Here is a 12,527-nt window from a genome sequence, read left to right on the forward strand (position 1 = left end):
AAAAAATGTTAATTATGTCAAAAAATCCCTTCACAGAAACATCTAGAGTGGTGTTTGATCAAAAACTGGGTACCATAGTCTAACCAAGTTGACATGGAGTTAATCAACATGGTGCTCCTCCTCTAATTTATCCATCCTAGGGTGAAATATTTGGTCACATCCTTATTCCTGAGGTTATTGGGAAATTGATACAATATGATGAAGATCCTTTTAGTTTTAGGAAAGTAAGAGATGTGTGTGTTTCTAATTAGTGGGAAAGGCCATGAATGGAATTAATTAAGATACTCTAATCTCTTGGGTATTTTATGGGAAAGAGAATAGGGCTGATGGGAGGCCACCAAGGTTGATATGTTAGAAGCACATATGTTGTTGCTTTTGTGGAATTTTGGCAGGATTTTCTTATTCACATTCATTGCTATTTCAAGGGTTTGGATGAGCAGCTCATCACTGAATTAACCAGGAACCCATGGACTACTGTGGCAAATGTTTCTCTGCCGTTCAGGGCTTTCCAAAGCTCTCTGCATGGCTTTGGGCAAATTACTTAACCTTTTGTAGCTCAGCTTTCTTATCTCCCAAAACCTAGCATTCAGTGATTCTATAACCTGAACTTACCCATCCAATTATCCCTCTGTGATTTTTTTATCTCTGCTTGTGACAACCCAGTTCCCACCCTTCTCTTTGCAATTATCGCACCAACTTCCAACAAGGTATCTTAGCTGATGTGGTTTTCTACAACTTAGGTAACTATTCTTCTGTCTGTCTGTCACATCTACTTTTCAAATACAACTTGTCATATCTTTGTTATACACAGAGCTTTCATAAATTAATTTTGAATAAACAGACCCCCTGCATAATATGGTAAACGATGTGGACATGCAATTCACAAGAGGTTCAAATGGTCAATAAACACAAAACAATATGTTCAGCATCACAAAAGAGAAAAAGAAATCTAAATAAATATTAGGTGTAATTTTTGACTTTCAAAATGGCATATTTCAGGGCAGCCCGGGTGGCTCAGCGGTTTAGCACCGCCTTCAGCCCTGGGTGTGATCCTGGAGACTCGGGATCGAGTCCCACGTCAGGCTCCCTGCATGGGGTCTGCTTCTCCCTCTGCCTGTGTCTCTGCCTCTCTCTCTCTCTGTGTGTGTGTGTCTCTCATGAATAAATAAATAAAATCTTTTTTAAAAATGGCATATTTCAATGAATACAAACCAGGATAAAATTTGGGTTTATATTAATTGATTGATTAATTGATAAAAGAATCCCATAGGAGGCTTGGTTATTAGTTTTCCAGGGTGGTAGTAACAAAGTACCACAGGTGGGTAGCTCAAAATAACAGAAATTTATTGTTTCACGGTTCTGGAGTTATAAATCCAAAATCAAGGTTTCAGCTGGGCCATACTCCTTCCAAAACTTGTAGGGGAGAAGACTTCTGTTGATGACTATCAATCCTTGGTGTCTTTGGCTCACAGCTGGTTGTCACTCCATTCTTTCTGCCTCTGTCACCACCTGGCCTTCATTCTGTGTACCTGAGTCTGAATTTTCCTCTTATAAGGACACCGGTCCTATTGGCTTAGGGTCCAACCCAATGACTTCATCTCTACTAATTACATCTACAGACTTTATTTCCAAATAAGGTCGCATTCAGAGGTATTGTGTGTTAGGACTTCAATGTATCTTTTTAGGAGACACAATTCAACCCATAACATTAGTGGCCATGAAAGGCATAAGCCAAGATACTAACACATAACGAAGAGCAAAGAAGCAAAGTATCATTTTAGTGGAGGCGGCATGGACAGAGAACTGTCAGGGACCAGACAACACATTCCACTTTCTGCCAAGATGCTACATAGCTTCCAGAAGATAGATGACATTCAGAAAGGAAGAAGAAGGCTGAGTGTTAAACAGGAAGTCAAATTGAGTTGATTTCAATGGACAAGATTCAATTTGTTGATGCCAAGAAGAAAAGAGGCAGGAACGTTAAAAAGTTAAATTCAATTCAGATGTATATATATATATGGAAGATTCATATTTTCAATCTGCTTGGGCTATAAAAATCCATAGCTATTTAAAAGCGGCCAAATTGAAATGTAGCATTTTATTAATAGGCAGGTCAGTGACCAATACAATCATTGTAAGTATTAGATTGAATCTTACGAAATTGCCAATATTTGACCATTTAATCTATAAAAATGCCAATTTGATGTGGATTAGCCTAATATACGTGGCAAAAGGACTTGCTAACCTCATTAATAGAATGAGAGGCATTGATTTTTACCACATAGATTTGAGGCAAAGCTTAATACATTTGTTAAAAAGTCCAAAACCACATTCCATTTTCTTCAAATTTCTTCCTCCTTCTACACAGCCAGCTAGAGTGTGGCAAGGTTTTAGATTTGAATTTGGCAGAAAATGGAATAGCTGCTTAGGTATGTTTAGGCCTAAACCTTGCATCAGATCAAGGTTGTCCTGAGGAATCCTGGTTGGAGATTGTGCCCCAGAGGAACTCTCTGCCCCAGCCACATGGGAACCTGGTGATAAGTTTCCTAGTATGGGTCTCTATGGTCTAGAAGATGAATTTGCAGCTTTTAGCAGGTGGCGTAGAAAGACTGCGTTCACTCCAGCCTTCTTTCCTTCTATTCCTAACCTTACTGTGGCAGAGATGGTTCTTGACCCCACAGATGAGTGCTTTTCTCCAGAATGCAGTCATTCTGGGAAATGACTCCCAGCCAGGAACTCGATCGCTCAGTGCATTTAAATGAGACCATGCAACAAATTCTAGCCACATAAATGTCAGTTGGAATCACGCATGTCACTTCAGCATGGAGGGGATAAAGACCATATTTTCTCTCCTTCTTTCAGTCTGCTGACCAGGTGTCCCTTGAGGCCACAAAATAGACAAACTAGGGCCCTGAGTCACCATTTGGAGGAAAGCCACCCTGGAAGTCAGTAAAGAACTCCAGCATCAGACTTGGTGCAAGTGAGAAATAAACTGTGGTTTTGTTAAACCCCGGAGATTGGGATTGTTATTATGGCAGCACAACCTAGCCCACCTTAATACCTCCTACCCATCAACATCCTCAAGCTCCATCTGTTCCCTCAATTTACCACGTTGTTTCACTGTGTCTGGGCCTTGCAATCTCTGCTCTCTCCATCTAGAATAACTCCTCCCTTTTCTAGCTGGTAAACCGCCAAGATTGAGAAGCAAAATTTATTCAGAGTCCTTGTCTGACTTCTCCCGGCTGTTTGCTACGCCCTCGTTCCTCCCCTCGCTGAGCCTTGTACCCTAGCCTCTGTGAAATCATGTTGACATCGTCATCTTCTCAAAAGACTGTGAGCTCTGTAAATGCAGGCACTAGATCTCATTCTTTATGTTCAGGGCACCTAAAATAGAACTTGGCATGTAGCGGTTTCCCAGTGTGGGGATTTTGGGTGAGTCTATGGGAATGGGGGTGGGAGGGTTCTCTGATTACATCTTTTGTTCAGCTGGCTATGGTGTGTGGTTGGTCAGAACCAGATTAGAGGCCTCAAGTCACTACAGGTCTGTCCCTGTACAACTGAGCTGCTCTTGAAATCAGCAAAGCACTTAAAAGGAATGCACAGAATAAAGAAGTGGGTCCTCAGCATTCGTCTTTTGCTATTCACTGAAGGTTAGAGGAAACTAAAGCTTTCTCTTTTTCAGAGTGTGTGTTTTTAATGGCTGCAGACCATGTTAAATACGTGCTTATCTGGAAAGACACTGGGAATTGAGACTTCCCCCAGAATTCAGCCAGAGACTTTTTTGAGTTCCCTACCTTCTCTCTAAAATTTGATTTTTTGGGCAGCCCCGGTGGCACAGTGGTTTAGCGCCGCCTGCAGCCCAGGGTCTGATCCTGGAGACCCAGGATCGAGTCCCGCTTCAGGCTCCCTGCATGGAGCCCGCTTCTCCCTCTGCCTGTGTCTCTGCCTCTCAGTCTCTCTCTCTCTCTCTGAATAAATAAATTAAAAAGTACTTATTAAAAAATAATAATAAAAAAATAAAATTTGATTTTTTTTGAAAGGACAACCAGGAAATAAAAAAGCAAGTTCAAATGAAGTGGGAAGTGCTTTAATAGGAATGTTTTATTATCTCTGCCCGAGTTTCTAGGATAGCTTATAAAGTGAAAACACTGCTTTAATAAAAATGGAATACTACTGGTTACACAAAATCCTGTCCTTTCTCCTTCAAATCCACCAAAGGAGGAGTCCTTCATTCTTTGGGGTTGCTGACAAGGGCTGTCGTGGAGTAGGAGTAGGGGCTGAGCAGGGCAGCGATGGTGTAGTGGCGGAGGCCAGAGTCATTGGCTGTGAACACCACCTAAGAGAGAGCACAGACAGGGTCCATTTCGCAAAGAGCCAAAAAATGTGAGTCACTGAAAGAGAGACCACTGGAAGTCCCATGCCAATTTAACCCATTTTATTTTATGATTTCTATCTCTGGAACAGTTTGAACAAAAGGCAAAAATCCAAATATGCTGGTAAGACTCCATGGGTGCCTGGCACAACCCTTCGTACAAGATTTCTTTACTACACCTATATCAGGTCTCTCTCTCTCTCTTTCTCTCTCTTTCTTTTTCTTTCTTTCTTTCTTTCTTTCTTTCTTTCTTTCTTTCTTTCTTTCTTTCTTTCTTTCTTTTTTTACAAATTCACACTAGAAACCAGGGTGGCCCTAGCCCAACTGAGGGAAATCATAGAGAACCTAAACGCTCTTGTCCATTTTCTTGGTTTTAGAAAAAGAAGAAGAGGTAGTAACTGGTGTCCAGTGACCCAAACACCGAAGAATGGTGACTGCTATTCCCATCCGACACCGGAGACCTAGAATTGTAGAACTGAAAGGGAATATTCTTCCCATTTTATAGATAAGTAAACCAGACCTCTGAGTTCATGTTTGGGACAAGTTTGTATAGGACAGAGCAAGGTTAGAAGTTAAGGCTCCTGTCTCCAAACCCAGAGATTTTTCTCTCTCTATTCCTTTGCATTTTTTAACATGAAGAATAAGTATTTTTATGTGTATAACAAGCTATGAAATATGGGGTAAAGGTGCTGTAAGGCTCTAGTTAAAATAGCAGAGTGTGGAAGATTGTGTGGGAATTTTGAAATAGACATACATGGATTGGAGCTCATTCGAGCTTTCTATTTGGACAAATTGTTGACCAAAGTGTTGTTCCAGTTAATCATCAGGCAGGTTTAGTAGACTTTCTGAGACCTAGGCACTGGGATAGTCCAGGTGCCAGAGTGAGACAAGTAGGGATGAACCTGGTTCAGGAGAGAGATGGGGGACAGTGAGGAGGTCTTTAATTTTCACTTCTTTTGTATCCAGGCCTTGGATTTAGCTTTGGACACATCCTGGATAAATACATTTTGTTTCTAATATGGAAAAAGGAAACCTTGGTTGTTTGGAGACTGGAGAAAAAAAAGATCTGATTGAATCATACTGAAAAGAAAAATAACATTAGGGCAAGAGTAGGTAAGAATCACCTAAGAATCTCTGAAGGAGAAAAAGCTAAAGGCCAAGTGTTTAGAATCGTCCAGGGAAAGCTTCTCCTGTCTAATATTGACATTGGCCTCCAGCCCCACTTGATTCTTCCTCAAAATTGTATATGGCATAATCTTTGCTTGAAATCCTGTTAAGAGGACTACTAGTTTCACAGGAAACTTCCCAGCTCCCTCAGTAAGTATAACAGGGCCACCAGGGTCACTGGCAAAGGAGGAGTTGGCTAATACAGAAGGAGAGCACTTGCCTGGGAAGTCTTGATGGGAAAAAGCTGGCAGGGAGGAACTCATGACTGAACCTGCCAGCACAAGCCGTTGAGCTGAGACAGTGGGACTCACTCTTGTGCATCTGCTCTCTCTCTCTCACTCCCCATATCCATTGGGCTGACAGTCCCACCTAAGAGGTCTGACATCAGTGCCTCCCCTTCTACCTCCAGGGTGGAAGCATGTTTTCACTTAGGAATTTCTAGCATTTAGTGGAGTGTTGGACACATAGAAAGCTTTTATTTTCAAGATGTTAGTTGAGCAAATACTAAGTAAGTAACAGACAAGGAAGCAAATATTTAATGAATAGGAGCAACACGGCCTGGATGGTATGATCTTCTCATTAGCCTGAGACCAGGGAAGACAAGGGTTCCAAGGAGGCTGATCCTGGATCTATGGCCGAGGCTGAGCCTCTAGGGGTGGATGTGTTATGGTAGGCGCCTCCAAGCCCTGCACAATCTCAACTAGGCTGTTTGTCTTGCTGCCTCATTGAGGAGGAGCAGCCAAAAGCGAGCCTCTTGGTAGATGGGGAGCGCGCCCTCTCCCTGGATGACTTGTGAGCCTCAGAAGTCAAACAGGCCCCTATGTTTTTCTGGCAACACTGTCTACCAAAAGAACCATTTGATCAATTGAAAGTCTCATGCATGCCTAAGCCAGAGAGGATGGTTCCCTGCCATGCTGAGCTATTTTTGATGCGATTATATGATCATTAACTCTGACCAGCATGTCTGGATTCTATTTCCATGACAGCCATCTGTTTTAAATGACTTAAGGAACTACAGACAAGGAGAAGACACTGCGATTGGACCTGTGTATAACTTGGAGGTTCCTACTACCTCATAAGTAAAAAATAAAGTGTGAACCAAGGGTTACAAATGTGGCTTTATTAAGATTATTTTTGGCCTGACTTCTTACAAGAGGAAAGTTGAAACACACCTGAGTCTAAGCCCAGCCTGGGCCCTGTTGGTAATTATTTCTACTCCTCCCTTTACTAGCCTGTGACTTTGGGTAAGTTATTTCACTGTTTGGTGCTTCAAATTCTTCTCCCGTATAAGGAGGATGATAAAATGAGGACCCATCCCAGTGGGCTGTGGAGGAAGACTGGGGACGTTAAGTCTAGAAAAGACAGCAGTCTAGCACGTGGTGTAGGCTCAACCAGTGTTATCTGTTGTGTTACTGTTATTATTTTGAATTTGCTGTCTGTATATGCATCACCCCAAATCACTTCTCCAAATGTCTGGGAGCCAGATGTGTTTTGGAGTGAAGTGGTTTTTTTCAGATTTTAGAGAAGTAAAATGGCGCCTCTATGTTCCATTCCGTAACACCCTAGTTAGGGTCTGGAGGGCTGCTAGTCATACAACATATTAACAGTTCTTCAGCAAGTAAATATTCCTAGTCAGTGGAAGTAAAGAAGATAATAAGGAGCATCATGTAAATACAAGTCATGTTACTCAATGAATTTCCACCACACTTAGAAATAAACTCTGCTTTTCAGAGTGTTACAGATTTCTGACTCTAGAAACAGAAGAGAGTCTGTGCTAGTTCAGTGCCATCCTTATGACATTTCCATGGCGTGTGTGATGTGCAGACTGACCACTGCCTGGGATTAACAACAAAACAAAACAAAAAACAAAACAAAAATAATAAAAGCAACTCAAGTGTCTCTACTCTCTCACCTCTGCATATTCATGGAACGGGGAAATGCCAAGTGACTTCCAGTAGGACTTGGTGTCTAATTCCACTTTGTATACCCCTTCTACAAATTTCTCAACAGTCGTGAGCCCATGGAGCTCTCCAAATTCACTGGTTTTCCTAGAAGGTACAAAATTGCAGGTTAAGTTAGGCATTGGGGGACTGAATGCCACGGCAAGGTAACACCACACACGCACACGCACGCGCACACACACACGACATATATATGCAGTGTGTATATGTGGGGGGAATATACATATAAATATACATATTCACATATTCAGGAAAGGAAGAGGGAAGGGAAGGTGAAATCCTAGTAACTGAAACCAACAGACAGGAAATTTGTCAGAAATGTTTCAAAAAGCTCGTTGTACATTTTTCTTAGGATGAGGGGTACAGGTATAATGTTTGACTTCAAAAATAGTCACTGCAGTCCAGGGTTGGCTTTTGGGTGAAGGTTCATTACTAGGCCTCGGAAGTGGCCACAAGCCGCTTGGCCTCTCAGTCCCTCTGGCACCAGGGTCTGACTCCTTTCCCCCCTGATGTGAGGGTGTCTTTCAGAGGCAGTATCACTTGTACTCACAGGGGGAGCCCCAAAGTATAACCAGGAACCTGTTTCTGAGATTATTATTTATATATTTCATCTCTTTGGTAACACTTTACTAACAAGAAATATGAGGCAACTCCTTTAAAAAAAATAGCTAGGCAACTTGTATTCCATTGTTGACATTAAAAACTGCTGTCCATTAGACCTCAAAAGCTGACAAATAGTAGTTGTCTTTACTAACTCAGATCATTGCCTTTCCACCTTTCTTCTTTTCTAGGAAGAAAATATTTAATTTCTCTCTCTCTCTCTTTGTCAGAAGAAAAAAAAAGATTCACATGAACATCTCAATACTTCTGGGTGTTCATTCTATCTCTTGCTTAGAATATTCTCTTAAGTACTTTACACATTGTGCTTGGCATTTTAGATAAACATAAATGAATTCACAAATAAAAACGCAATTGAAACCACACTAACGAAAATGGTCTTCCTGGCGATGGGTAAAGAATCATAATGTGGTTCTTGGGATTCAATTAAAACCCACAGACATTGTCCTTCCTGGAGACATCAACACTTAGCAGTATTGTTTGGAGCTGAGGGTCTCTTGGCTGCTCATTTTTTTTCCCCAGTTAGTTGGTTTCGGTTCCCTAATGTGCATTTTCTTTGAAATTCTTGCTAAGGGAGGGGGCAAAACATTCTGAAAATTGTGAAATGGCTGATGGGAAGGCATTGTCGCACCTGATATTGGGTGATGGGTCTGTGGCCATGCTTTGCTTATGTGACTTTCTTGTCTGTGTCCTTTTGTTATGGAGTGCAACAGCCTCCAACCTGGCACAGAGTAGGTGCTCCACAAGTGCTTGTTGGACGAAAGTGCTGGATTCTGGATGATCCAGATAAACTACAGACAGGTGCCTTGTTGACCTGTCCCTCAATTCCTTTCTTGCCATTAATAAAGTGGCACAAGTTGTACATCTTGCCTAAAATTCCAAGCCAAGGACGCTCAGCTTGAGGGTTATGCGAGGGCACCAGAGAATGTGTGACACTCCTGAAATTATATGCGTGTGTGTGTGTGTGTGTGTGTGTGTGTGTGATTTTTCTGGGCATGGAGACCATAGTTTTCATTACCTTCTTAAAGTGGTCTGTGACCCAAGAAGGCAGGGGAAGCACTATTAGAGTATGAGGAGGTACTGGCTGGCTGTCCATTCTGGGCACTTCCAGAGAAGTGAGGCAAAGCAAGAAGATGGCATCCTCTGCACCACCTACTTGACCCCTGCCTGCATTTCCAGTCTACTTAGTTGAAGATTCTTCAGTGAATGATGTGAGCCACTCTCTCTAATAAGTGGCAGGAGAATGAGCAGTTAGAATGAGACCCCATGTCCGGATTTGTTGGGCAGCTTACCCGGAGGCGAAGGGTTCCCAGGTCTCATCAGCAGTCTTTTTGAACACTTTCACGGCCACATTGACAGCAGGGCTGCCTCGGACAGCGTCTAGAACTTTGACCATCAGAGGACACTTAGGTCCACTAGTGCCCTGGGCATAGAGAAGGCCAGAAAGAGGTCAACAAAGTGATAAGAGGGAAAGGATCTATTCTTTTCATTTTTTAAAATTCTTTCTTTATTCTTTTCATTTTTAAAAAAAAATTCAGATTTTATTTATTTATTTGACAGAGGGAGAGAGAGCACAACTTGGGGAGGGGCAGGCAGAGGGAGAGGGAGAAGCAGGCTTCCCGTGGAGCAGGGAGCCCGATGTGGGACTTGATCGCAAGACCTCAGGACCATGACCCGAGCCGAAGGCAGATGCTTAACCAACTGAGCTATCCAGGTGCCCCTAAAAGGATCTATTCTTTATGGTGCTAGAAATCTGGAACAAGGTAAAAAGTACATGCCAATTCTGTTTCCAGCAATGCAAGTGTTGATAGTTAATGAGCTCCCCTTCTCAGTGTAACCAGACATGATTGCTTCCACAGCAAAGCTGATTTCTGTCTCCAGACACGCTACAATTGACCGGGGACGTGTATAATGAATTTTAAGGGAGAAAGTAGGCCCTTTGAGAAGAGTTGCTTTGTTAAGCCTCACTATTTGAGTGGAATTACTGAAAAGGTATAATGTGCCATAGGACCAAATAGTTAGTTTTTCCCCGAGAGCATTCTAGTCGGCTGTTGCTGTAGTAATTCCCTCTCACTGGCTGCAAAATAAAGTCAGGTTGTTTCATGGGCCATTTTATAGTGTGAGTTAATTCTTTTAGAGGACTTAAGAATTAGGTATTTGATTAGAACAGTGTCTGCCAAGCCTTGCAAAAATCAATCAATCAATACCTTTAGATTAGCTGAAAAGAAACAAGCTTTATGAAAGGATGCATTTCTGAAAACATAATATCGGTGGCATCATGAATATCACACCTTTATGTCTACCATCTCGCTGAGGGAATGGAGTGGAGGAGCCAGGCACTGTAAAGCCAGGGCACCAAAGCAAGAGCAGGGAGCACCCAGGGTCCAAGCCTCAGTTCAGTGAGCTCTGCAGAACTTGATTCAGTCTGAGGTTTGCATCAATGAGATTTAAGAGTTGATGCTGGGTACCCTTGTCCTAGCAACAAAAGCCAGCTGGCGGAGCCAAAAGAAGTCACTTCCACTTCAACTAGTGTACATAAGGATCATACAAAAGGACTTCACAGAATCAAACACTCACCGCAGGGCCGGCCTCAGACACAAGTACCAGTCCAGCGAGGCAGAGGAGGAGCAGACGATGAGAAGCCATCCTGCCAAGAACACCAGGGCCTCTGTGGCAGCCGCCCCCTCTGTGGGGCTTTTATACTCCCTTCTCCCAAGCCATGGGGCTGATCCCTGCCAAGCTAACTCCAAACCTGCTGATTCTGATTATTGACTTAGTCAACAAAGAGAGAATAAGTAACTCACACAAATATGAACCTTGCCTAGAGAGATTAGAGAGTAGGAACATTAGCTCTATGAAATATTCTTATTCTTAACAGGTCATCGACCCGCTAGATTGCCAAGACAAAACAAACAAGACCAAACACAAATATTCTTCTCCCTGCTTGGCTGGAGGCAGCAGCATTCTTGGGGTATATCTCTATATATTTTCTCCCTTACTGATTTCTCTGCGTGTTTTTTCATTTTCTGTACATTTTGTCTTTCATTTTAGATGCTGGATACAAGTTGTAATAGTTTATTTCACACAGAATGACATTTGGCCTCACGTGGCTAAATACAGGGCATTAGAGAACATCACTGCACTTGATGTGTGTCCGTCCAGGAGTCCACAAAAGGAACACTTGACAGTGCTTTATATTTTAAAAAGCCTATGTTTTAGCCAAACTAAGTCATCTGGAAGCCTTGCTTACACAGCAATTTCTCCACCATTTTTGTGTTCTTCCCACACAAGGCTCATCTCAACCCATGAAATAATAATGTATTTCAAGCTGGCATTAAAGAACCTGAAATACAGAGAACCAGATATTCTTTTTTTGGAAAAAAAAATATTTGTTTATTTTAGAGAGAGAGACAGCACAAGCAAAAGGGGCACAGGGAGAGGGAGAGAGAATCTCAAGGAGACTTGCACTGAGCGTGGAGCCCAACACCAGCCTCGATCCCATGACCCTGAAATCATGACCCGATCTAAAACCAAGAGTCGGTTACTTAACCTACTGAGCTACCCAGGCACCAAGAGAACTAGATATTCTTTACTGCTTCTCCTGCATTGATGTGCAGAAACAAGCCTGCTCACCTGGCTTTTAAATCTCATGAATCATAATCCAGGGCACCTGGCTGACTCAATAGAGCTTGCAACTGTTGGTCTTAAGGTTGTGAGTTTGGGCCTCATGTTGGGCTTAGAGCTTATTTTTTTTAAAAAAAGAATCATAATCCAAATTTCTAGAAGTAGAGATGACTGTGAGAACTAGAAGTTATGATTGACAGTGGATTCCCTCCCTCTTCCCAACATACATGCCCAGAAATGATCACTCTTTGATGATTCACTGATCAAGCATCAACTCGACTGTATGAGCACGTGCATATATGTAGCCTTGTTCATAGATTAATCAAAACAAGTTTGTCCTTACAGAGACATGCAGAAGATAGACAAAAACTTGGGACAAGTACATGTCAAGGATAAGACCAGTTTGGAGCAGTAAGGGCTAGGAGAGCATTCCTGTCGCTGACAGAATCAGGCTGAAAGAAAGCCAACAAGTGATTGTGAAGGACAAAGGCTTTCAGGGAGCAGTGGAAGGACAGGGAGGCATCCCAGGAATATGGAAATGTGCAGAAGACTTGGGGAGGGTGAGGGAATCACAGGAAACAACAATGAGCAAATCCATTTCTGATCATAGCTAGAATTGGAATCTTAGAGCTTTAGGGTCTGCCTCTGAAGTGGCATTGGAAATAATTTTGAGTTTGGAGATAGATAGCTGCAATCACCCAATTCCTACTTCTGCTGCTCCGTTTCCAGGATGACCTCCTCTGAGTTATTTAATACCTCAGATAGTCAGTTTACGCATTTGTAAA

General features: G+C 42.3%; 1 protein-coding gene across 1 annotated transcript; it reads right to left on the reverse strand.

The window, feature by feature from the left end:
• Window positions 1-4,071: 4,071 nt before the first annotated feature.
• Window positions 4,072-10,811, reverse strand: TTR (transthyretin). The gene is made up of 4 exons (XM_055323546.1): window positions 10,696-10,811; window positions 9,411-9,541; window positions 7,452-7,587; window positions 4,072-4,336 (listed from the first exon to the last, which is right to left on the reverse strand). Exons 1-4 carry the CDS (start codon window positions 10,762-10,764, stop codon window positions 4,229-4,231), a joined length of 444 nt encoding a protein of 147 aa, XP_055179521.1. The 5' UTR covers window positions 10,765-10,811; the 3' UTR covers window positions 4,072-4,228.
• Between the last annotated feature and the right edge of the window lie 1,716 nt (window positions 10,812-12,527).

This window comes from Nyctereutes procyonoides, unplaced genomic scaffold, assembly GCF_905146905.1.
Source record: "Nyctereutes procyonoides isolate TBG_1078 unplaced genomic scaffold, NYPRO_anot_genome, whole genome shotgun sequence".
NCBI lineage: Eukaryota > Metazoa > Chordata > Mammalia > Carnivora > Canidae > Nyctereutes > Nyctereutes procyonoides.